General features: G+C 34.8%; 1 protein-coding gene across 4 annotated transcripts; it reads left to right on the top strand.

Annotated features, from left to right (window-relative positions):
• Positions 1-4715: 4715 nt before the first annotated feature.
• LOC130628871 (patched domain-containing protein 3-like) lies at positions 4716-24969 on the top strand. Of its 4 annotated transcripts, none has more exons than XM_057441904.1 (7): positions 4716-4832; positions 13641-13732; positions 14998-16040; positions 16756-17123; positions 17887-18814; positions 23189-23326; positions 23740-24969. In XM_057441904.1, the coding sequence occupies exons 2-7, from the start codon at positions 13728-13730 to the stop codon at positions 24156-24158; spliced, it is 2901 nt and encodes a 966-aa protein (XP_057297887.1). In that variant the 5' UTR covers positions 4716-4832; positions 13641-13727; the 3' UTR covers positions 24159-24969. The 4 variants fall into 4 exon arrangements, with proteins under 4 accessions (XP_057297887.1, XP_057297888.1, XP_057297886.1 ...); XM_057441905.1 differs by lacking the exon at positions 4716-4832 and adding an exon at positions 6155-6241; XM_057441903.1 differs by lacking the exon at positions 4716-4832 and adding an exon at positions 8497-8666.
• Positions 24970-26129: the final 1160 nt, after the last annotated feature.

Here is a 26129-nt window from a genome sequence, read left to right on the forward strand (position 1 = left end):
ATCGGTAATGGAATCTAGCTAGCATGCCTTTTTATCTTTATGTAGCTCACAAACTAGCTAGCTTGTAAATATAAACCGTCTTATCTTCTGAGAAGTGTCAGCCACCCAACTTGAACTAAAACAATAAGTTCTATATCTTATCAAGCCCATCGGTGTTAAATGCTTGGACCATAGTCAGTGACCTTGGTGTGTCTAGCAATTGAAGAGAATATGGGTTGTACCTTATTGCGCGCATGATCAAATGTCCAAGATGAGGTTTCACTTCAGGCGTCTTGTCATTAAAAGGTTTTATATGGTATATCATAGTAGTAAGAAGGTTCAGATTTCTTCCCTGGTTACAAATACCATTATTTTTGACCAAATTTTCTCAAAAAAAACTACTGTTGTGGAAAAGGTTGTAAGGCACCCGGCGGTGGCCTTTTAGTAGAAAGGACAGTGATTTGCTTTCCAACTTATGCCCTAAATGTTTTAGTGTAGGCTTGGAAAGAAAACGTTTTTTCTGTCCTCCAAGGTCTAGCATGATTAATGTGTTATCTAAATATATAAGTCCTTTGGTACTGAAGTTTCCTAGCATGGGTTTAATGAAATCATTTTATAGACCTCAGTTCTGAAACTTATACATAAACACATACGTCTAATGAAAAGTCTTTCATAAAACGTGAAATGTCTCCAGTGAATGCAGCAAAATGGCTACATTAAACAACCACAATCAAATATTGATAAATATTTCCGTAAACAACATTTTTGGACATTTCACGGAAAATTATTTTACGTCATAAAACCGCATCTTTCTAAGATTTTGTTCACACATGAAAATAGATATTAAGTAGTTGTGTTTACAGCTTTCATAGAAAGGTCTCATTCTTACGTAATTTTATTGTACTATTGTTATTTCATTGACAGCAGTTGCGATAGAGGATACTGTGTATCCAACAGTCAACGCAGTGTTTCTGCGTTCGTGTTAGATCTTCGCTTAGATAGCCCGTTCAATGAAAGCTACGGAAATGCTCTGACCTTATATCGGATATCAACATTTAAAGTCTTAACATTCGTGTCGACAGAAGATAAATATAAATAAATGATATAATTAATTTGTTAGCTACGTTCACAAATATTTTGTTACACGACTTTAACATCTTGCATGGTTGCGCTTTCGAAAACACAACTTGCTTTACTGTTGTTTCACTTGATATTTTACTGAAAATGAAACTGATACCCAATTCTCTTCGTATCGAAACCTTCATCACTGAAGACAAGTACTGCGCACTTCTCTTTAATCCTACGGAGCAAACAACTTATTTTACTAGTCGTTAGCCCGTGGAAAAATCCACGGGTTCGCCCGTCGCAGCTAAGCTACCATTTTGCGTGACAGACAGACAGCCGGACGGACAGATGTATACGGGCATTATAATATAGATTTACGTCAAACCAAGCCATGTAATAAAACCTCGCGATTGTGCATTTCCTTTTGGTATGATAGTAAGAGATGGTTACTGGCAATTAAGTAACCAAGGTTGTATCCACGCCCAGTCATATAAAATAAATTAAATGAGTTGTTCATGAGATAGAACAAATGCATTGCTTAAAATTCCTTGTTTCATTCTCGACTCCGCAATAAACCCTAAGAGATCTGGGGATGATAACGTTCTCAAAATTGTTTAGAATAAAAAAAGGAGTATTATTATTTGATAATGTTGTAATTAATTACAAATACCGTCTTTAAGCTTGCTTATTATTGCTTATTATTGATTTAATAATATCATGCTAGCTATGAAAAAAGTTCTGATAAATTGCTTTAAACGGATACTGACCTGTTTGGATGTTGTACTGTGAAACACAAAGGTGAGGTTTAAAAGAATACACCAAACAAATTCGAATCATTTTTCATGCAAACTTAATTTCCTTGTGTGCTATGGAAATCTGTTCCTTTTTGTTTACGTTTCTGTGACACGATTTTAATAATGGCTTTACAATGGCTCCATACAAAGCTCTGACTTAAGGAGCTGTAAACCAATTAAATCATCAGACTTTTTTCTAACCGCTTCTTTGTATCAGTCAGGTAATAATCCCTTGTAGTACAATCTCGACCCCAGACCATGTTTGTAATATCTGTGAACGATAACATTTGTTCGTTTGTTAAGGATCAGAACAATTATCTGATAATATTGCAATTAATACAAAATACCGGCCTTGGTCTTCCATTTATTCGCTTGATCACTCTAGATAAGGGATAAAAAATCATGCTGAAATGGCGCTTGTTAGATCGTTCCAGTTCTTTTAATTCTTTGATTCTTAACATAGGATGTGCACTTATTTTTAGGTTAAATTTAGCTCTACATTAATTTGACTAAATTTTTTCGGTGTCTCTATTTACAATAAAAAAATTCCTGGCATCAAACCCTTGATGCATGTACTATTTTTTGCATGTCTTCCTAAAATTATTTCTCCTTACACGCGCCATTATGACGTTTAAGATACTCCAAAAAATTGTAACATTCCTAACATACCAATTATTCGTTGTTGAGAGAATATCAGGTATTGGTTTGGAACGAAAAAAAAAGGAATAAACAGGTTAGAAATTGGTTTGTCAAGGGTTATAATGAAATAGGGCAAAAATTCTAAAAATCAGCTAAATCGGGGAAATCGGAGAAATAATTAGGAACACCAGATTTTGTGAAAATACTTCCGTGATGCTTCTCAACAATATTTGCATGTTTTATAGCCATAGATTTATCTGATCAAAAGTTAAAAATTACACAACAAGTCATTTCCAGTGAGTCATGATTACAAAAATTTTTATCATGTCATTAATAGTAAAAGAGTACTAATGAAACCAATTTTGATAAACGTACAGCGCTAATAGAAGTAAAATATATGATCTGTTTCGTGCGTCATCTAACATGACATCAGTATTTTTCAGGTACAATACATTCATTAGTCAGCTTTATCATTTCTCTCATAATTATTTTTTTCATATATTTCAATCATTATATCATATATATTACTCTTTTTTTTCTCTTTCTTATCCGTGTTTTTGTAATCTTTGAAACAAGTATGTGATTCGGCCACAGCGTTGTGTAAAAAATAACAATCTCTGACCCAGTTCGATTCTGTGGTAAAACAACGCAAATGTTTACATTCAAAGTAAGCACGAAGTTGGCAAAACAGTTTATGTAACATGTCAACAAGAATGTTTTGATCTTTGAAACTTTTTTTATTTAACTTTTATATTACACCGACGTTATACTAGCAAAAATATAACTTCATAACTATTTCTATAAGAAGATTAGTAATATGATGGGATGTGAATATATAACGGTATCTGTTGGCTGTCTCAATTTTTCAAGGAAAGAGCTTCAATGGATGGTATGAAAACATGATTATTTGTTATTAGGGTAGCCTGCATTTGTCCTAGTCTACTAGATCTTGAACAATGTCTTTTAGATCTATAAAACTTTGTATACGTTTGTTGCTGGGTTATCGGCTTGCATTTTTTTTAAACTTTTAATCGATATTTTTTTTCGGAAATGTTTTTGTTAGGGAGTGAGAGTACAAATTTTTAAGTACGTCCAATTCGCTACTTTAATAACTTTAGCAATTTAATTAAATTGAGTGTTAAAGCCGAAGAACTTGGACTAACGTGGTGTAGTTCTTTCAAAATAGAAACAAAATAGAAAACAAACAAAATTTCAATTACACAAACAAATAGTTTTATACAAAAATTAGAAAGTGTAGAATATTATATAGAGTTTGTCTAATTTAGTTCATTAAACATTCCCAGGTGGTTAGGATATTTGTGCGATTTTAAATCAGCGATAACTTCAGGTGATCTCAAAGGTATATGGTTTTACCTTCATAATATTCTAAGAAGGTTTCGAACGAATCCGAAGCCTATAATTCTTCTTCTTAAGCTTTTTTTAGCACTTGATATAGACACATTTTTATAGTCATGCGCATGCGCGAGTTGAAGAAAGGGCGTGACTATTCTTTAACGATCCAGCCTACCATTTTAACAAGTATTGCCTTTTTTGTAGAAGAATTCAGAAAAAATTTTCACGTCTTTCGATAAAAATTCAGAATAAAACCAGCAGGTTCGCCTGTCATTTCTATATCGCATTTTGAGTGTCTGCAGTACGGCTTAAAAAAATCGCGCAGAGCCAGAATATAACTATTAATAGTTATTAGTTGATAGCTATTATATAATAGACGTGCTATTCTTCGTAAAAAAAATTAAGAATAATTATTCGTAACTTCCTTACGAAAAACAACTTGTCATGCTCAACTTTCGATACCTTATATTTTTCCTCATTTTTTTGCCATGTGACGAATCATTTTTACAACGTCTCTAGGCGTGAAAGGAAATATTTTTTCAAAACTCAGAATATCATCCGAGGACGACTAAGAAAAACGTTGTGTTTACGTGCAATTTCGAGGATACTTATGTGTTTTGAATAAAAGAAACATAAAAAAGAGAAATATTCACACTATATGAAAGCCTATTTTCAAAAAAATGCTCAAAGTACCTTGTGCTGAAAAAACAAAAACAAAAAAACTGTCGAGTCACGTAATTTGCCATATATATTATTTTCACATTAGCTTGTCATATACGAAGCAGGGAAACTTAAAATGTTAATAGTTACTATGGAAACGTAAAAATTCAAATGCAAATATTGAACATTAATGCACAATATAAGAAAGTATTCAAAACTGATAATTATTAACAGAAAATGTTTAAGGAAAATTTTTCAAGTAGAAAAGATGATTTTATGGGTATCTGTTGTGAAAGCACATACAAGAAACTGCAGATTGGAACTGTTGAAAAATCGTTTAAAGTAAGTCATTTAGTATATTCTAAATCGATGAAACATTTTACAGCAAACTATATCAGGTCACCAGGTACCTCGTATTTGACAGTCTCAGGAAATTCCAAATATAATGTAAAATTTAAAGAAAACGTCAACCTCGATTCTAGCCTTTTTCAGAAGCGCGAAGACTTTTGTGAAAACATCCACATGATCAGGTTGGTCTTAAAATGATAAACGAGTTACATTCTAAATAAAATAGCAGAATTATTATAAATATTTAAGATGATATGTAGTAGCTATAATTAAAAATACATATGGTTTGTGTCACGTGCTTAATGGTGGCTTCATTCAACCTATTCTTGATTTCAGTTTGAAGTTTATGATGTTATCATACTTACATTAAGCTTTATTCAAATTTAAAAAACTAGCAGCTCGTTATTATAAACGCTATAAGTATTATAAACAACTGGAAGTCCTGGGGGAGAGGTTGAGCTAATGACTTTCTTCATAAGCAGCACCTCCCCTTGAACCCTTCCGTACACCCACCCATCAATTCACTTGTGGAAGTAATACTTACAAATTGTTTGGCGTTTTTTTATTTCAATAAGCAACAAACTGCCTGCTAGGCGATTTTAGTTTAGTTTAGATTTTGAAGTCTTTACCTCCCCCCACCTTCCCCTCTCCTCCCCTCCCCAACCCCTCGGAGCACCATAACTCCGCCTATTTTAAATAATCGGCATAATAATCTCATATAATTTATAAAAATCTATACACTATTCTGTAGCTGTAAAACAACCCACGGAATTTCGTTCGTCACTACATGCAGCTACCATCTTGACAGACGGAAAGTCAGGTATTATAACACTGGATAGTCGGGTTCTCCCGCCCTTTATTTATTGTATTTCGTGTGTCCGTATCACAGATATAAAATGTAAGCCCGTCAAAAATATACGTTCGCAGTTATCAACCTAGGCTTGCAGAAATTTTCCCGTCCCGTAAAGTCAATAAAATATATTGTGTTTTTTTCTATTTCGTGTACCCGTAGAGCGACAACAGATTAAACACAGACATAATTGTCGGTGTTTAATCTGTTGAATATTCTTAAAAAGCAATGCATTGCAATCCATTGTAACCGTCTAATCGCCCCGATTGCAAAATGTAGTTTACCGAACTCTCAAAAGAATCATTTTTGCTCGATTTATTATTTATCAGTTTCCGTCAAACACTCTCCATCGCAGATACTTTATAAATAATTTACATACCAATTACTTTTATATCAATGACAAAGGCCTTAATCCTCCTGCGGTGGGGAAAACATTTCTTAAAGTAGTACGCGATTTGATTTTTTATGTGTGAAAGAGAAGTGTAAAAGTTAAGCGACAATCCTACTCGAATTATCGTTGATAAGGATGCATGTGCAGGTCATATGAAGCAAGGTACTAAATTTAGCTACTTTAGTACTGCTTTTTAATCAGTTTTATTTTTATTTTTTTTAATTTTTGTTGTTGTTGTTCTGTTGCTTTCGAGAGTCAAAACTTTCCAATTCATGGATAGTTCGGACGAGTAATTCTCAGGCTGCTTTCATTCAAGAGTTTGTTACACCAAAGCTTGCTTATTTTATTAGGCGTTCTAATAAAATAAACTTCAGACGTTTTTAAAGTAGTTAGGTAGCTGGTTCTTTTCTAAATTTTGCATGGAAACATTTATGTACTGGAAATATTACTCGAACCGTTTCGTATCCCTTTATTACAATGTTATACAATTTTACATACTCTTTCAACACCAAAATTTCAAGGCAGATGTAGAAAATTATGGTGTTTGAATTCTGCTGGCAGCCGTACATTGCTTTTTACCGGGTTTTTTTAAAGCAGCTTGAAGTGCGGCATTTTGTTACAAAATATAATTTTTAACAGTATTAACTATATGTTTTTCTCTTCGTAATGAGGATGGTTGGGAATCACTTTGTATTTTTTTGTCATACCAAGACATGGAGGTTATCATCCACCAAGAACTTACATTATTTAATGATAAGTAGATGATTAGTTTTGATGTGCTGATGAGACAAATTGATCTTGAGCGTACTTGAAACGACTTTACACCGTACAACCTCAAAGATTTTAGGGTTTTTTAATATTCTCCAACAATGTGAAAACCAAAAAAAGTGCCAGGAACATCCATGTTTTATGTCATCACATAATAAGAACTTCTGGCAACACCCCAAGCTTAAATTCACTGGAAATATAAAAAATACTTAGTATCCCTAATACTTCAAACTCTCTGATATAAAATGCTAAACTTGCATTACATTACACAGAGAAAAAGTGTGTTAACACCTTAAAAAAGATTTTTAAAAACCAGATACAGATTTTATGAGGGTGATTTTTATTTGAGTATTTTTAGTTCCTTAATAATAATTAATTAGTTCCTCCTAGCTTTCGTCTGAAACATCTCTAAGGGGTATTTATATATTGATAGGGAGTTTGAGAACATTGAATAGTCATTCACAACTACATTCGATTCGGAATTAAAAAAAAAGTTAGCTTCATTCTGGGTCAATGACAAAGTGAATAACTTGCGGACAGGCGAATCCGTGTGATATATAAAGGACGGACTACCCTGGGGATTTCTTAAGGTCTACGGACTGTATTTTGTTCAAAACTACTGTGCCACAGCTTCATTCTGGGTCCATGAAAAAGTAAATAATTTGCGGACAGGCGAAACCGTGTAATGTATAAAGGACGGACTACCCTGTGGATTTATCCAAGGGCTGCGTACTGTATTTTGTTCAAACCAACTGTCCCGCAGGTTTATTTACGAAAGTATTTTGATTACTTCATGAAAAGAGGCGACAAAAAATGCAAAAAAATACCGATGCGGGAAATTTTTACGTAGCGAGAAATTCTGAGGACAGGCGATCCCGTGCATTTTGACTAGTCTACAAACAAAGTTGGCATCTGAAAATAGCGAGGATGCACAATATGGTTTTCTCAAACGAAATAAAGAGCATATAATCACAACATCGGAATCTAAAGAGTAAAACAAAAAGCTTCTTTCTCGTATGAACACGCATATTCTGTTCAAAATGGCTGTTAAATTTTTGTACCAATAATGCACGAAATAGTAATGCCAAAAAGTTAAAAGGACTGGTGCATCCCCATGGATTTTTAGGCTAAATAAGTAGCATAACTGAATCCTTGATCTTGGATAAACGAGACATTTTTTTTCTAAGATGTAAATATATTTTAAATTTATAAAAAAATAAAAACACAAACAAAAATTATTATCTAAATGTATGACTCCCAGATTTTTAGAAATACAGTTCTCCTAATTTTTAAGGTTACATTCTTCTCCGGCTTTCTTAAAACAACCGTATTTTAACATTTCACCATTTTAGAATCTTATTCTGTAGCGCCAACTTCGTTTACATTGCCTTTATGGTGCATTAAATTATGCGTCATACCACATGTAATTCAAATTTCGTGCTCGGGTTACGTCACACCAGAAAGATATATAGCAACGTGTGAATCATTAAAAATAGAAAAACCATTTACTCATTTATTATCAAAAAAAGAAGTATTTTAAATATTAATTACATCTTAAAAAAAAAGAAGAAGCAGAGGGAGCGTTTTGAAACGTGAATTTTTCTCTTTTATATTTAATGCTCTTGCTCTTAAAATATTAAGAAGATTTAGCAAATTCTGGTTTACTTCGCAACGAAGCCTAAATCAAGGTTATTCGCATTTTAATGTTGGATTTTATTGTGAGTAAAAAACGTTTTTGCTCGGTAAAAGACGTATTGATGAATTTCAGGATGATCACCTCAAAGTGATTTTAGCTGTAAGCATTTTTGAATGTCACAAAGTAAGTTTTTCTTTTTTTTTGGAGTATCGCAGAAAACATATTTAACTTTGTTGTTCTAACAAAGACGTCACAACATAAATTTATAAAACCGACTCCAGGCGCTTCTTAAAAAAAAGATAATTTTTTTTTGTTGTTTCTAGAAGTCACATTTTTGTTGTTTTGTATATATTTTTTTCTTTTTTATCTGGGAAAGTATGGGGGAATCTGCTTTTACCATTAAAGCTTCTTCTCTGCTTTTCTTTATACTAATTTATTTAAGCGCTTTTTTTTTTCTTTTCATAACCTTGTTTTTCAGTTATTTTTTTATTTTTTTTCCGTTCCATAGCCCTGCGTGTAGATTGTGAATTATTTATTATTGTCATTCATACGTAAACGTCTAATCAAATTGTTATTTCCACGGATGACAAATTTTTATTTGATTTTTTAGATATATCCTTAACATTTTTAGAACAATTTTGGCTAATCTGATTAGAAGCCTCGTTCTCAGCAGCAATTTTCTCAGCAGCCTCGTTCTCATTAGCGTCGTTCTTTGTAGCCTCTTTGTTAGCAACCACGCTCTTAGTGCTGTTGCTTTTAGAAAGTCATAGTTGTTATGCTTTCACATAAAAAAACATTTTTCCTTTTAAGGATAATTTTCTGAAAATTTATTACAATGTTATACAATTTTAAATACTCTTTCAACACCAAAAGGCAGATGTAGAAAATTATGGTGTTTGAATTCTGCTGGCAGCCGTACATTGCTTTTTACCAGGTTTTTTTAAAGCAGCTTGAAGTGCGGGCATTTTGTTACAAAATATAATTTTTAACAGTATTAACTATATGTTTTTCTCTTCGTAATGAGGATGGTTGGGAATCACTTTGTATTTTTTGTCATACCAAGACATGGAGGTTATCATCCACCAAGAACTTACATTATTTAATGATAAGTAGATGATTAATTTTGATGTGCTGATGAGACAAATTGATCTTGAGCGTACTTGAAACGACTTTAAGTACTTTGCTTGGGACAAGGCATTCCTCCAAAAACTAACCACACTTTTTGATTGGATTCTAAATACAATTTGTCATTAATTATGGCGTAATTTCACTAATTATGGCATAATTAACAACGTACATAAAGCATATGCAGTTGGTAAAAACGTATTTGGTCAGAAATTCTTCTGACGTCATTCGGCTATGACGTGTTTAATTATGATGATATCAGCATTGTAGCTGTTAGATCTTGGACAGAACAGTCAATGAAGTCATAAAATGTCTTTCTTTTTACCTCCTTGCTTCTATTCTCTTCCTCGTCTTCACTGTTAGTTACCTAGCAACATGTTTGCACATGTCTACCTAACTTGAAGGAAAAAACAACATTATCGTATGGCGATGAAGCTCTAAAATTTTTTTTATTTTGATCGACCCTGATTCTAAATATACCCATGACCACTGTTGTGCAGTCCTGAACTATTATTCATTTGTCTGCAACATGTATCAAATTCCAATACATCTCAACCTAATACCCAGCCTTTTTATGTATTTTTTTCTGTTACTTAAACTATTTTTACTTTAAAATTCACACAACATCCTACACAATAGCACTAATGAAAGCCTCTCTTTTATGTGGAATACACAGGATACCCTGGAGGCGAGAATGTCATTTTGAAACAATCCTCCATTTTTGTTTTAATACCGTCATGGGGACCGTTCAATAAGAGATTGTATACCTCTGTAGTGTATTCTAATTAACTAAGAATTTGTATGATTAACGCAACTGGTATTAATGAGATGTTTTGATAAGAACTATTATAAAAATTTTACAATATATAATTTTACAAAATGTGTTTTACTAAATAAAGTGATTAATAAATAAAGTGATTCAGCAATGACAAAGTAGATCCGATAAAATCCTGTTTCGGTTCGGAAAGATTTTCTAACCCGGTTCAGATTTATCACTCAGGGTATATCGCACGTTGGTTTAGTGTTATGTGTCCTATTTTGCGTTAGTGTTCAGAAAAATTTACAAATTTTTTTGTATCGGATACAGGATAGGGAAGTGTTTTCTTTAACATTTGCTATAATCAATATATTTCTAAGGGGTTGACCTTAAAAATCGTAGCTAAGGTGAAACGTATATATATTTCATAATCTATTTCCACATCGTATTCAAATGTACATTCGTCATCGTTCAGTTATTCTCAAAATGATCAATATTTTATATGTCACTATGGTAAAAATGCAGTATAATGTTAGTCTGTAGCTATAGATTCCTTCTTTAGACTAACGATAGGTTTAGGGCGTTTTTTGTCAATGAGAAATGCAAGTAGGTGGTATTCTTTTCTTTTAATGTTTTCTTTTTGTTTTTTGTTTACAATTACGAGAACAAGCTGTCTGACCTCTAATTGTCAGCATTAAATTGATTGCGGATAATATTTGATTAAAAAGTATTTAGCTCAATCGATATGTCATTTCTTCGTGGTAGTTGAATGGTGTTGTTGTTTGCAAGATCATTAGTACACTTTTGCTAGTTTGTTGGTATGTTTGATTTTTATTTGTGTTTTTTTTTTTTTTTTTTTTTTTTTTTTTTTTGTAGCTGTCCTTGTTGGTCTACTACAAATCTGGCCTGGTATCAAAAAAACTTTTTCTTATTATAAGCAATATCTATTTTGTTATGTCGAGTAATTCACTAAAGCGTTCTTTAAATGCAATTACATGTACAGTTAAATACACCCAAACCCTTCGCAGTGGCAAATATTTTTTTCTATTCATAAAGGCTTTGTTGCAGCTTCATGTTAATCTCCGTGGGGAAGATCAATTTTAGACCATGCTCTTTTGTTTTTTGTTTTTTATACATGTGAAGGGAATACATTTTTTAATTAATGAAATTATAAAGCATTTTAAGGTTTATACAAAGTTTTTAGGAATTGTTTTAACAAAACGTAATTTTAGATGTCGATGGCTGGCTTAATGAATCGGCGATTTGATGGAATAATGCTAAACTTCTTCTGGTTAAAAAGGAGGTCTGCGAAAAACTTTTTTATTGTGAACAATATTGCTTTAGGCCTTAACTTGTTAGTGAAACTTAATGTACGAAGGGAATTTTTGTTGAATGAAAAGAAAGAGCCAATGGAAATTGTTACACTGTGTGGTGGACTGGTTAAATTTCTTTTCTTTTTTATTTATCAATTTATCAATATAATTCAGCAATGCACTTATTTTTTGGGAATCAGTGAATTAACTTTAGCCTGTGATGTTCTCATTTTGTTTTTAATGTTTAGTCTGACATTGTCCTTATCTGTAGGTGCTCTGAGTATTTTATTATTATTATTGTTATTATTATTACTTTGCAATAAATTACGAATTAACGATTTTAATGAAATTTCTTGTCATTGTGCTCAGGTTGTTTGTATTTTGTATTTTATATTTTCCTTCCATTCTCAATCTCGTCCGGTTAATAAATCATTGTACGCTAAATTCTGTTTCCTGTTTTTTAAAATACACACGTTGTTTCACAAGGAACATGAAGTTTTGGCTGAAGGCCGGTGTAGCTGAAGTTTTTCTCTTCTACAGACTGAATTGTCCCTTATTTGGTGTTGTTGTTGTTATTGTTGCTTATTTGTTATTGTTATTGTTGTTGTTGTTGTTGTTGTTGTTGTTGCGTATTTGGTGTTGTTGTTGTTGTTCTTGCGTATTTGGTGTTGTTGTTGTTGTTGTTGTTGCTTATTTGTTATTGTTGTTGTTTGTTGTTGTTGTTGTTGCTTATTTGTTTTTTTGTTGCGTGTCGAACTCTTTACTTGGAAAGATCAAAGTCGCATTAGGCTAATGCGTCCATTTGCATGATTGCCTTCAATAATTTTGAGGATTTAAAACCTTAAATTGACTATAAGGCTAATCAAATTCTAAAGTTTTGCTGTGTTAGAACAAAGACGTTTGAAAGCCTATCCTCGTCAGCTCTTGAAAAACTGTGGATGTCATCCTTCCGCTCTGACTTAAAAAAAGAAACTCATGTCAATTTTTAATCAATTTTGTCCCAATCAGCCTCAATATGAAACCAAGGCTGGTTTCAACAAATAAAACTGTTGTCACGGCTGACAAACAACTTGCATTTTTTGGAATACGCCTTCCCGGAAATTAACGATGTAGTCACGAACGGAGTTTCAAAAGAAGGAATGCTAACGACATTTAATACGGAAAAAGGTGTGTTATGTTAAAAAGTTACTCTCTGTTTCTCGCTCGTACATGTGAAACAAAATATAGCATTCAGTAATACCAAAATTATCAATCCTCAATCTTGTCGTGCACAATATTTCTTTCTAAGCCGCTGTCTCCATGGCGCTATTATAAAAAAGTATTTTTAATTTTTCAATGCCTGTATCAAATACATTTGTCTTCAAGTTATAAGAAATACCTTTGGCATTATAATCAATTTAAAAGGATATGTTAAAAGTAAATGAGTCAGGTTGATGCAACGATGCTGCTTGGTTGGTTATTTACTGTAAGGAAAAGTTAAGTAACTGATTACAATGCTGACCCAGTGTACGACACGATACGTGATGAGCTAGACGCAGTTGGTTGGGCTTTAGAAAAAGACAGGATTATATATATTTTTAAAGACTGTCTTTATTTTAGATGAGACAGGATATGCTTGTTTTCAGATAGAGTGTTTTTTATTTGTGTTCTTATAAAAATGGTAAAATATATACACGGTCAGAAGATGATAAATAGGGGAGACTGTTCGTAACTAATTGTTTCATCGCAATTCTAAACTCATAAATTTCATGTTCTAGATTTTAATGTAAGTCAAATTGTTCTTATTCTGAGTTTTTTTATAAACTAATTGTTTCTTAGTGATTCCAGTCTTACGTTACTTTGTTTTTAACCAATCACAGAAGTACAATCACAGAAGTTTCTAATATGGTATAGACTTTATTGTCCATCCAGCGAAATCATGTTCTTTTTTGTGTTTGCATAAAATACATATTTATTTTTCAGGTTTCTAAATATATGTTACAAACGTATTTTAAGTAAGAATATATAAAAAATTAGTGTGAAGTTGTGGAAAGAAGAGGAGATTGAACAATGACGTAAGTATTTTCTCTTCCCTTGTGTCTTTTATGTTACAATATTTTTTATTTTCTATATCTATATTATCGCTGTCTCTCTGTCTATGAGCCAATTTAAAAAAAACTGGGGACCGTGCGAGTAAATTTCAATACTTCATGTTAACAAGCAAACAAGGATCGCAAAAGCGATGCCCAGAATATGTGCAACGGGCGAAAATCTGAGGAACTTCGAACCAGTGGAATTCTCCACAGGCTAACAACTTGTTTATTATAAAACTAGTCGATAAGGCCCGTGGAAAAATCCACTGAGGCAGTGTAAAAATGAAAAAGAAGCCTTATTTGAATTGTGATGACGTCAGCAACCCATTCACAAAAAAAATAATTCAGAAGCATCTTTTCACGTTGCCTCTATTGTGCAGAGCTAAAACTGCTGATCGAAATGTATATGATCATGTGCGTGGGATGAACGGTTAATAAGATATTAGGGATTAAAAATTTTGCTGACGTCAGCAAAGACCTGTCAAAACCATAAAAGTTTTTTTTATTACAGTGCACTTAAAACTTTGAGGCCAAATAACTAGGAAACGAGGTGGTGATGTCAATGATTTTTCTCTGCGTGGGTAACTAGGGACCACCTAGGACCAATTTGGGTAATTTTCCCAAACTTGGGTCCCCAAATCCGTTTCGGATTGGACGGGTTGATGACGTCATCAAAAAACCTTCAAACCCTAATATCTCTGCAACCGTTTTTCAAAAGTACTTGATCCAATACATTTTCTTGATCAGCGTTTCAAGATCTATACAATAAAGGAAACAGGTATACAAAATTGCATAAAAAATTTGGGGATGGGGCTGACGTCAGCAAAATTTTGAAATCCTTATACCTCATTAACCGCTCATCAAAACCACACGATCGTATGCATTTTCTTGATCAGCAGTATAAGCTCTACACAATGGAAGAAACATGAAAACAAGTTTCTCAATTTTTTTTTGTGGATGGGTCGCTGACGTCTTCAAAATTCAAATGACGCTTCTTTTTCATTTTTATCCTGCTGCAGTGGATTTTTCCACGGGCTTTATCGACTAGTATTCAATATTTTACCTTCATTGATTGTGATAGAGCTCAGAGGTTGTAAACAAGTTGTATTACTGAAGTATGATTTGAACACGTTTTCTCGTGGGGAAATTCGTGGGAATTTACCCGTTGATACTCACAACTTTTTGGCTCACAGACACGGATTGGCAGTACCTACAAGTTTTTAATATTTTTTCTCTTGTATTTTTAGGCAGCAAGGAGGTTGCCTACACCGAATATGGATCGGTTGGATTCGTGTCTGCCGCGCCATTAACGATGCTATAGAGAACATATTCGAAATACACACGCGCTTCGTAACGAAGCACCATAAATTAGTTATAGGACTATGTTTACTTTTTGTGGCCATTATGGCAGTTGGAGCCTTCCGTTTCAAAGCCTTGCAGAGAAACGAAGAACTTTTTATACCGCAAACCAGTCAGGCATTCAAAGACTTAGATCGAGCGGAGGTAAATTTTGATTTGAAGTTTCGCTTCGAAGAATTTATCATTATGCCGAACAATGACCAAGCGAATATATTTGATGATAACTTAGTCTTTCGCAAAGCGCTAGAATTGCATCAGAAAATCAGCGCAATAGCCGGCTTTACAAAAGTGTGTGCGAAGGATAAAAAAGGGAATTGTATCTACGTAAGCTCCCTGCAAGTGTTTAATTATAGCAAAGAAACAATAGATAACTCGACCGGCACTGAAATAAAAAGAAGATTGAACGAATGGCTAGTTAACCCAAGGGAATTATTTCCGAACGGCAGACCTGCGTCCTTAAACTACGTCAACATATTGGGAAAATATAAAGGAAATCAATCGCAGGTGTTTTCCGCAAACGCCGTCAGAATGACGTATTTCTTAAGATATGCCGATACCGATGACGCGGAATACGATGATATCAATGGTTGGGAGGGTGATTTTATTGACTTATGTAAAGATGAAGTTGATCCGTTTAAAGATGCAGGTGTCAAATTATTTTATTTTGCGGCGAGAACCAGAGATGACGCTATTTTAAGCAGTACTGTTGGCGACTTGCCGTTATTCAGTGTCGCTTTTGTATTGATGGTAGCCTTTTGTTTGTTTGTTTTCTTGAGAATCAAGAATCCTGTAGCTGGCCATCTCACCGTTGGAATTTGTGGGATTTTTGTGATTATGCTTGGCGTTGGATGCGGTTTCGGTTTGGCTATGTGGATTGGAACAGATTTCGTGGCGTTTACTGGAATTTTGATGTTCCTTATTCTTGGTATAGGTAAGAGCATGTTCATATTCCCGTTAAAAGTGCTTTAGTATAGCATTCTGAACATTGTGGTGGTAATTTAATTTGAAATGATGTCATGCAAGAACGCCCTATCCACATCACTTCCTTCATGGGCGTTTTCAATACATCCTTTTGCACGCAACGACGTGCATGGGCGGCTTCAAGATATACCCTGACGCACAACACCCCTTATGGGCGGTTTCAAGACATCCTCTGACACACAAACTCTTCATAGATGGTTTTAAAACATCCACTCACATGCAACACACTTATGGGCGGTTTCAATACACCCCCTCACACACAACACCCTTCATGGGCGGTTTCTAATCCCGAGATACATGTATTAGGGAATCCGATTATCGGAAACCAGGTATTAAGAGCTCTAGAATTTTAAACTTTCACCAGTGCACTTCATTCATTTGAAGAAACAAAAAACCTTATGGATCTTCTAAGAATATGCACTGCCTAATATCGCAATTTTCCCTACGCTTCATCGCAAATGACAGTTGTTCATTAGATGCTTGTTAGATACTAACGAGTTTCAGCTGAAGAAATATGAGCCTATAATAAAATAACCACTTTATTTTTGAGAAGTCAAATCAGAAACATTTGTACTAAAATCATAAAATAATTAAGAAACCCAGGTTTAATAAAACCTTAGCTTAGTTTTTATGAAACTTGTAACTGAGAGACTTCGTAATTACAGGAATGGACAACATGTTCATCATTGTTGATGCCATGGAAAGTGTAGATCCAGACATCCAGGGTCCAGAACGTTTAGTAATTGGTATGAAGCACATTGGAGGGTCCATTACCATGACGACTACAACGGATTTGGTGGCTTTTGCAGTCTCTACCGTTAGTGACTTCCCTGGCGTCCATTTATTTTGCGTTTATGCTGCTTTGTCAATTTTATTCGCATACCTGATGTTGATCACGCTCTTTGTGGCGTTGCTTACCGCCGACATTCATCGGATTGAAAACGGGAAAAGAGACTTGTGCCCTTGCTATCAAGCGGTGGGATACCCAAGTGGCAATCCTTGGGATAAAGAGGACGACAGACTTTCTAAAAAGGTAAGAATATGTTTTTCTGAATGGGTATCCACGACGACGTTTTTGTCATCTTATCAAATAGACGATTTCGAAAGATTATAATTTCGCAGGAAGTTAATTCTAGGATGGTTTGTTTTGAACAAAAAATATTGTTTGTTGGATAAATTCATTATGAGTTTTTTTTTAAAAAACGTTTCATAAGGAAAAAGGAAGAGCAAAAACCCTTAAACTACAAACAATAGAAGATTTTGTAGTTTTTTACTGAAACTTGATATCGTCATGTAATTGTGGTTTAACAAAAATCTTAAGGTGAAAAACCCTTGCAGTTGTAGACATATTTAGAAAAGACGGCCCGCAGGTGACCTTCACTGCTAGTTGAAATCTTAACATTAATAAGTCTCGCAAAAAAAACATGGCGATTTTCTAGTGTAGAATTGCTTTTTATCAGATATTCTAAAAGGATACGTGAAAAAAAATTTTCTCTATTCCAAATGCAAAATTTTCGCTAACGAGCATTAAAATCAATTTTAATTGTTCAACTTCAACCAAACCCTGCTGCAATTTTATTTCTTTTTGTTTGTGTTCAGGTGTATCCCAATACAGAAATTTTATGTTTTTAATCATTTATAGAAACTGTAGACTGACTTGGACTCAACTAGAAACGGCATGCATTTTTTTTTGATGTCTCGACTAACAAAATGTGCACGGAACATTTCATAAAAAAGACAATTAAAAAAAATAGGGCGTATGTGTCAAAAAACTCTTGTATTATTATTTTTTTTAGTACTTAATGAAGTGGGGTGCCTTAATCATGACAACACCGATGAAAGTGGTTGTCTTTCTTGCCGCATGTGGCTTATTAGCTGCTGGTGTTTATGGAACAACAGAAATCACGCAAAAATTCGAGTGGAAAAAACTAGGAAGGGATGGTTCTTATTTTCGAGATTTCGCCGAAGCAAGAGATGAGAGTTTCCCAGCTGGTTATGACGTTTCGATCATTATTCCGGCCGGCAACGATTACAGTAAGAACGAAACGAGAGAACAGGTTAAACACATTGACGTAATAGCCAAAGAAAACACACGATATGAAGCTATGACTCTTAACTGGTTAAGAGATTACGAAAAATGGTTGCTCAATGTACCAGGATCTTCGTTTGAAGCCAGCTGGAACGATTTTTTGAAAGATGCACCTATGTACGAACAGGATGTAAATTACAAAGACGGAAAATTCGGAGAATCGCGTGTTATTATCTTCTATGAAAATGACAATGACGCTATTAACCAAGCTGAAGCCATGAAAACCATTCGAACAGACCTAGAAGAAAAGTCAAACCTCACAGGCGTGTACCCGATCTCCATCATGTTCATCTACGCCGAACAATTTGCCGCCGTGTTGGATGACACAATCCGGAATTTAGCTATTTGCGCCGGTACGATTTTAATAATCACCTTACCGTATCTAACTCATCCAGGCATTACAGCATTAGTGTTCTTGAGTTTCACCAGCTTACTGTTTGAGTTACTCGCTTTGATGACTGCATGGAATGTTTCACTGGATGTGATTGCTATGATCATCATCATTATGGCTATTGGATTCTCCGTCGATTATACTTGTCATATCGCGCATGCGTACATGATATCACAGAAAAATACACCGGAAGAGAGAGTAATAGACGCACTTGGGACAATGGGTACCAGTGTACTCAATGGAGGTACTGTTTTGATATCCTACAATGTTCTTCATGTCTGTCAATTCTATTTTGTGTGTCGTCAGACAATTTAACTGGTGTCTATAAACACTTCTTTACACATTTTTTCTTTGTCGTTTACTGATGCGGGGATAAAACTCTTCTTCTTCTATCTTCAAACAGTAAATATGTATTAACCACGTATAAAATCAGTGGCTAAGAAACGCCGGCAAAGAGTTCTTAGCAAACTCGTTCTTTTCCAGGTGTTGGATTTTCCTTTTTAATATTTTTTTTCCATAGATTCTACCTCATACAGAAGGTTGCTTTCTATTAAAGCGTGCACAGTCGCAGCTATTAGCTTGCGTTAAATCGCGTTAATTTTTGTCACGCAAATTTCACGCTTATCTCAGAGTTAATTTTTTTTTTTTTTTTACATATATTTGCCACAAATAAATAAATAAACTTACAACAACACCAAAATAAAATAAAAAGTTATTAACAATTTACAGGTCAACATGGTTTCACTTATAATTAACACACTTGATTATTCAGGATCGAATGAGTGATACAACATTTCCGAGTTCCATATCTGTCAGCTGGTGGTCCCGAGCGAAGGATCTGCAACCTCTCAGGCAAAGTAGTGTTGATCGCAGCAGACTAAAGGAAATTTTAGTTCTAATAAACTTCGTGGCTTCTGCGAATCTGATGTTTCTTTTTTCTGAAATCATTTCAGACAGTCTCTGATAAAATCGTTTACACTCTCTTCCCATACCACCGTTTGTTGCAAAAACAAGGGGAGTTAATGTTCCATTTTCTACTTGCATAACTCTTTCGTTGTATCCTCTCTTCTTCTCTTCTTCGTTTTTCTTGAAGCATTTGTCAAGAGAAAGACCCTTGTATCTCAGAGCGTTGAGGTCAAAGACCCGTACATCTAAAAATACTCGTTGACCAGGGGTCCAAAAACCGACTGCGCTGACGTCTAATCGTGCTTCCTGTGATAAAATACCGTTTTGATGGATTCCTTCACCGCTTAAACGTAACAGCAATGGTTCCTTTCTCACATCTTTACATACTTCCTCCAGTAATTTACCTGTAATATCTCGTATCTCATTGTGTCGTAAAGAGACGTAGCCACCTTTCTTGCATGATAGCGCATGTGTAACATTAAATTTGCTTCCACACACGCATTCTGATGGAAGTTTCGGGATTGTCCAATCGTATCGCAAACGTAGAGCGTCAAAAAACTGCTCCTTGTTCAGATCATAGTTCAGCTCTTTAATTGGTAAAGTTGTAAGCCAATTTGATACACCACTCTCCATATTTGACTCGTTCAATCGTGCAGCTTCAGGTGTCATACGTAATTGTAGATTTTTCAACTTTTCCAGATTCTGTTGTCTCCGGTTGTTTTTTACTGCCGTCAATGATACTATTTCTTCATCAACAACATTTTTACGAAGAATTACGTTCTTCAAAGAAGCAGTTATGCTTTCTGAGTTTCGTAGCTCTGTGGGCGCTCGTTCAATGGGATTGATAATTCCCAAACCACCAAGTCGAGGAGGCAAAGACAGGAGTGTGCGTTCATCATCGTTTACAATGTGTCCACCAGTAATAGCAGGTAGCAATCGATGTCGTATGATTTCTTCAAGTGGATTCAGATACTTCTCAATCCCAGGTATTGTTCTGAGAAAGAATGAAAATTTGTGTTGATAACCACTTGTGTAACAGGCATAAGCAGCTTGTGGCTGTGATAGCGCAATATCTGAAAGTAAAGATATCTCCTTCACCCAGTTCGTTACCATTTTTTCACAGTACTCCTTCCTGAAGCTGTCACTTCCGATCGAGGCGCCAAGATGTCTTTCACCATCAGTACATATCTGGATATTCGTGCCCTCAAAAGTCGCTTTCGCCAGTTGTTCGTGTCCTGGTTTTACAATTAGGCAAGATTTGTGAGGTTGTGGATTGTAACCGAACAATGGTCCAATTTGCATCAATCTATCCCACCACACTTTCAAATTTCTACATTTTCCACCTGCACTAACGTCATCAGCGAAAGCAGCAACAGTAGTTTCAAATATTTCGTCAGCCATCAGATTAAGTAGGGGTGTTAGACCAATTGCGTATATTGCCATCCCTAGCGGATCACCCTGCGTAGTACCCTCCTTGGATCTTATTTCTTTACTTCCAATGATGAAAAGCCTCGCATGAAATCTATAGCAATTGATGACATAACATGCAATAGTCGGGCAAACAATCTTGACGTTGTGCAGGAGTGCTTCTCTGTTGATACTATTGAAGGCATTTGCTGCATCAACAAGTAAAACAGCCTCTGTTTCTTCACTGTCAAATACCTCCCTCATCGCGTGGATTGCCGCTTCACTGCCAGACTTCTGACCCGAGCACATCTGAATTTCCGCACTTGATTTAAGGACGTCTTTCTGAAGAACTGCCATCACTACCTTGCCACATATTCTTCGCAAGACTTCTCCAACACCAATTGGTCTTACTCCAGGTTTTTTGTCTAGAGGTACGAGTCTGCAAGCAGTAAATGCTTCAAGCGATTGATCTTGAACATTTTCTATACATAACTTCTTTATAACGTTGGCTATAGCTCTTCTTAAATCCAAACCGCATTCACCAAAAACCTTTGAAGTTAAAGGCTTTCTCCATCCATCTGCGTCCATCCCAGAAGGCCCGGAGCCTCCTTTTGTTACTTGAGCTGCTTTCAATACGTACGTGTCATCAATGACGTCATATACAATCGGATTAACCATTGATAACGGTCCTTGCAATATAACGTCTTCCTTCGCTTGTTCGCCTGGTGGATGTTTAACTCGTAATAAATTGAATGTTTCGTCATTTAAAGGAAGAATGCCACCTGCCATGTTGTTTGTTAATAATTTGATTGCTCCATTCACATTTCCAATCTGCATGAGATCTTTAAACTTTCTCGAAACAACTTCTATGTTTCTTCTCTCGGTTGGTTTAGGCAATCGTGATTGAAGCATTTCACATTCATCGCAGAGTGCTTGAAAATCGCCTTTGTTCCACCATTCTAGTCTTCGTTGTAATGCGTTAACATGGTCTTTGCTTTTCGAGTTTTTTGACGGCTTCTGAAGTAATAGAGCTGGCATTACGTGTACTGCTTTTAACGCAATACATTTGATTGGGCTATTTTCCACCCAGCTATTCAATAGTCTAGTTACTTCTCGAAGAAAGTTTTTTCCAGTAGCACCATTTGGAAGCATGAACAAATTTCGCCTCCAAAATACAATTTTCTCATAACAAGAATTAATTTGATCAATCGCATCTGTACCTCTAACGTTACCCCAATAAAACCGTTCTGGTTGCGTTTGTTGTAGAATGCGTTCATTCATATCATTTCGAGGGTCTGTAGATTGTTCTTCTGCTGGAAGTCCAATTTTAACTTTGCATTGCCGCAAATGTTGGAGCACTCCTCTGTGGGTTCTGAAACGTTTGTGGCACTGGTGACACGGAAATCGCAATTCGTCAATACCATTTGTATTTGCATTCCCATTTGTGTTGCTAACTTCATTAACTTCATTAACTTCATTATCCTTTCTGTTCATCTTCTTCTTTTAACGTATCGTAAACTTCTCGTGCATTAATCAATATGTTTCAGCAATTCTATGCGTAGAGACAATGCAGAAGTAAATTTGCCGATTTACCGTTAACGGAAAGACGTCCGCCATCTTTGAAGTCATTGTAATGACTCTCAGAGTTAATCAAGTTGAGTATTTAGTGCAAGCGAAAGTAACGCTGACTCAATTCATTTTCTTGACGAAATGTGTCTAATCAATATCGCGAAGGACGTTTTATTATGAATTTTATGAGGCGAATTAAAAGAAAAAGACATATTCAAAATTGAAAACAGTCAAGATCTTACAACTTAAAACGACGGCAATGTGGAGAATTAATATCACTATCTTCTCGAAGAATTATGTATAATATTTTAAACATTTATAGGTGCTGCTTGATATTTAGCATGCGCGGTAACTTGAGTTGAAACAGGTGCACTAATTAGTAATCCATTGGGCGTTAAAAAAAATTAACTCCAACACTTTCTTAATGCAAATTAACGCCAAATAAAAACCAAGTTTTATAGCACTTAAAAGTCAATGCTGAATATTCTCAACTTACATAAAGACGGTAGTTTTAATCATTAAAAACAATTAAAAATCTAATTTTTTTAAAAAAACAACAACACTTAATACGCTTGGAAGTTCACTTGCTTTAACTTTCAACGCTACCAAAATACAAACGTTGCGACGAAAAATTGTTGTAAAGCCCATACCCAGCTACAAATTATTAGTTATTATTACTGCGGTTATAATTAATGGTATGTTTGGCGTCCATCAAATTACAAATATTTCTTTTTAGGTGTGAGTACCTTCCTTGGTATGCTTATTACGGCATTCTCTGGCGCCGAAGGGTTCCGTATTTTCTTCAAAATGGTGTTTGGTATTGTACTGCTTGGTTTGATACATGGTCTTATATTTCTACCAGTACTACTGTCAAGTAAGTCTCTTTTTTTGCCTGAAACAAAAAGCGTAGGCTGCGAGAAAGTTGGGCGAAACAACATACCAAATCGATCTGCATTAATTTAAACTAATTAAGGCTAGGGGTTTTAGGGCTTCTCGGATCCAGAAGAAGGAGTGAGGTGATGTCCTAGACTCTATATATTTTCCCCTATATATCTTCTATAGTGGTTGAGCTATCACGTTTTGGGCCAATAGGACTCGTTTTCGTTGCTATGACAATCACAAAGAAATGTTTTGGCTAAAAATATGTGTCACAAAACGTTATTAATAGAGATATACAAAAAATCACACAAGTTCAAGACTTTTTACACAAGTTCTACATAACCCCTCAACCATTATACCCAATATTTCGAGGATCCATCAAGAAACCTTGATATTTTTTAATTATAGTCTTTATCCGACGTGATTTACGAGAGGACATGAGAATATTTATTGAGAAACATGACGAAAAAGAACGTCGCAAATCAAAACGACGAATGTCGCATCTGTCAGAGAACGAAAAAAGAAAGCAATCACTCGCTTACAGAAAGCAAAGTACTACGTCTCCACAACATTCGCAGGGTGGTCACTCGGACGAACATGCCTCCAACGGACATACGCCCAACGGGAATGCATCAAATGGTGGTCCACCGGAAGGTTATCCACCCCCTGACTATGAAATGACCGACCAAGTCGAGTTGAGACATGTCAGAAAGCTGGACAGCGCAAATGGTAATTATCCCGATATGGAAAACGCAAATAATGTTGGTTCTCCAAATTCGGCTTACGAAAAAGATGAATTGCCGGTTTATTATAACGTCACAAAATAAGATTTTAAATGTAACTAGTATTTTGAGGTTTCATTCGGTTGTCTTTGTGTGTTTGTCCTATTTAACTTAGTTGAACTTGGTTTTTAGAAAAACCAAGTAAAACTTATTTTCATAACTTTTTTATATTAAAGATCATTTTCACCAGAATGAAATTAACCACATGGTATATTGTATCCTGGGGCATACTTTATAACTAACCGATGCCAAAAGTTAAAAATACAAGATTTGTTACGTCCATGATACTGTTCTTACATAAACGCCCTTTATTACACCCATTTAGAGGAGTGGCGGACTAACTACTTAACCGCTGCTGTAGTTAAACAAAACAAGGACAGAATTGTAAGGAAGGTATGAAGTTTTATTCCAGAAGTCTTATTTGGCAGGAGCTAAATTGAACGTAGTAGTCCACAACTTATCGCGCAAAGAAATGTCGGAAAAGGTGACAAAATTTGAAATGATGTATTGAATACACAATTATGAAATCTATAGTCTAGATTGTTTTAAATGCTTTTTTTCGTCTACATAGAAAAGAAACTTATGGCAAAAAACATAAACATGGATTCTTAAAAACAGAAACAAATTTTCTCTGGATGACGAATAACTACTCCGACAAATATATATTTTTTTGTTATTGTCTGACATTTTTTTATCTGATGAGGTATTTTATATATCCGATAATTCCCAGCCTGGGAAACGTCTATGTCCGCACAGAACAGATTTTTAAGATGAGCACTGAAGTATTGATACTAGAAATACAGCTGTATTTAAAATAAAATTGTAAAAATTTTGTACAAGTTTTACCAACGTATGATTCGTGTTGTTTTTCATTTTCCATTTTCGCCGACAATCATTCGTCTTCAAACCCGATGTCTACATTCCTGCTGCTTCAACGTTGGTGAACATGAGAATTCCTGGATAAGAAATTAAATTCTTTTTTATAAAGGCATCCAATTTGATATCTACAAGTGGTCACGAGTTATAGCTAATAGGTAGCAGAAAGGTATTTGCCAATTGGCGTACTTCGTAGTGTAAGGGTTAAATAACTTTCGTTGTTGAAGACTGGTAAGGTTTTTCTTGGTAGTGATCAATGTACAACCTAAGTGAATTTACCATATTGCCAATGAAATACACTTGCTTGAGCCGGACCAGAACTCTCCTTATTTGATACACGCAGCCACAAGATACACTGCGTATAACATAATGGTTATAGCCAAACTTGTACGGTGAGGTGAAAATGTTATGGATGTTCCAAGTACACGTTGGTTGAATCGTAAAAGTAGTTCTATTCTGTTGATCAGAAAAAGGTGTGGGGTTTGGTCCTTTCGTCCTCTAAATTATAATTTCGAACGAAAATGTATAAATATATTTATCTTATCAGTAAAATAATAGTCAGTGATTTGATAAAAAGTTGAACCAAGAGCAGACATAACTCTCTCTATACTAAATCGTGATTTATGCCCATTTTGAAGAAATCAAAAAATATTTATGTGATAAAAAAAGCTTAAAATTAGCTATAGACTATCTTGAGAAGTACAATAAAATAAAAAACACAGAGATATATATTTTTTTTTTTTAGCTATTTTTTAGTTTCAGAATTTAGACGAACTTTGCCACACGCACGTGGTTTCGTCTACGGCTACCAGTTTTGGGTACTGCGGGAAATCCGTTCACTGCCAGGCAGTCTGTTAGGGATGCGCAAGATAGCTCTACTTCAATATGACTTAAATCGATTATACTCGCCCACCATGATCAGAGGTCCGATCATGTGACGCACAGATTGTCATGATAAATATTCATTTGTAGCAGGTCAAACTAACGGAACTATTCACCTTTCCTATTTGCGTGTAAAGCAAAGTTGAAAATATTTTGAAAACAAATCTCAAAATAAATACGAAGATATTTGTGGCAAGCGTTAAATAGTAACTAAAAATGATTGAAATAAATATTTGGATTATAACCTCAAAATGTTTC

This window comes from Hydractinia symbiolongicarpus, chromosome 15 (assembly GCF_029227915.1).
Source record: "Hydractinia symbiolongicarpus strain clone_291-10 chromosome 15, HSymV2.1, whole genome shotgun sequence".
NCBI lineage: Eukaryota > Metazoa > Cnidaria > Hydrozoa > Anthoathecata > Hydractiniidae > Hydractinia > Hydractinia symbiolongicarpus.

Bases quoted from the DNA above. Each gene is read 5' to 3' on its own strand.
- LOC130628871 (XM_057441904.1), top strand. The intron at 16,041-16,755 runs GTAAGAGCATGT...TCGTAATTACAG, and splicing joins GTTCCTTATTCTTGGTATAG to GAATGGACAACATGTTCATC. The intron at 23,327-23,739 runs GTAAGTCTCTTT...TTTTAATTATAG, and splicing joins TCTACCAGTACTACTGTCAA to TCTTTATCCGACGTGATTTA.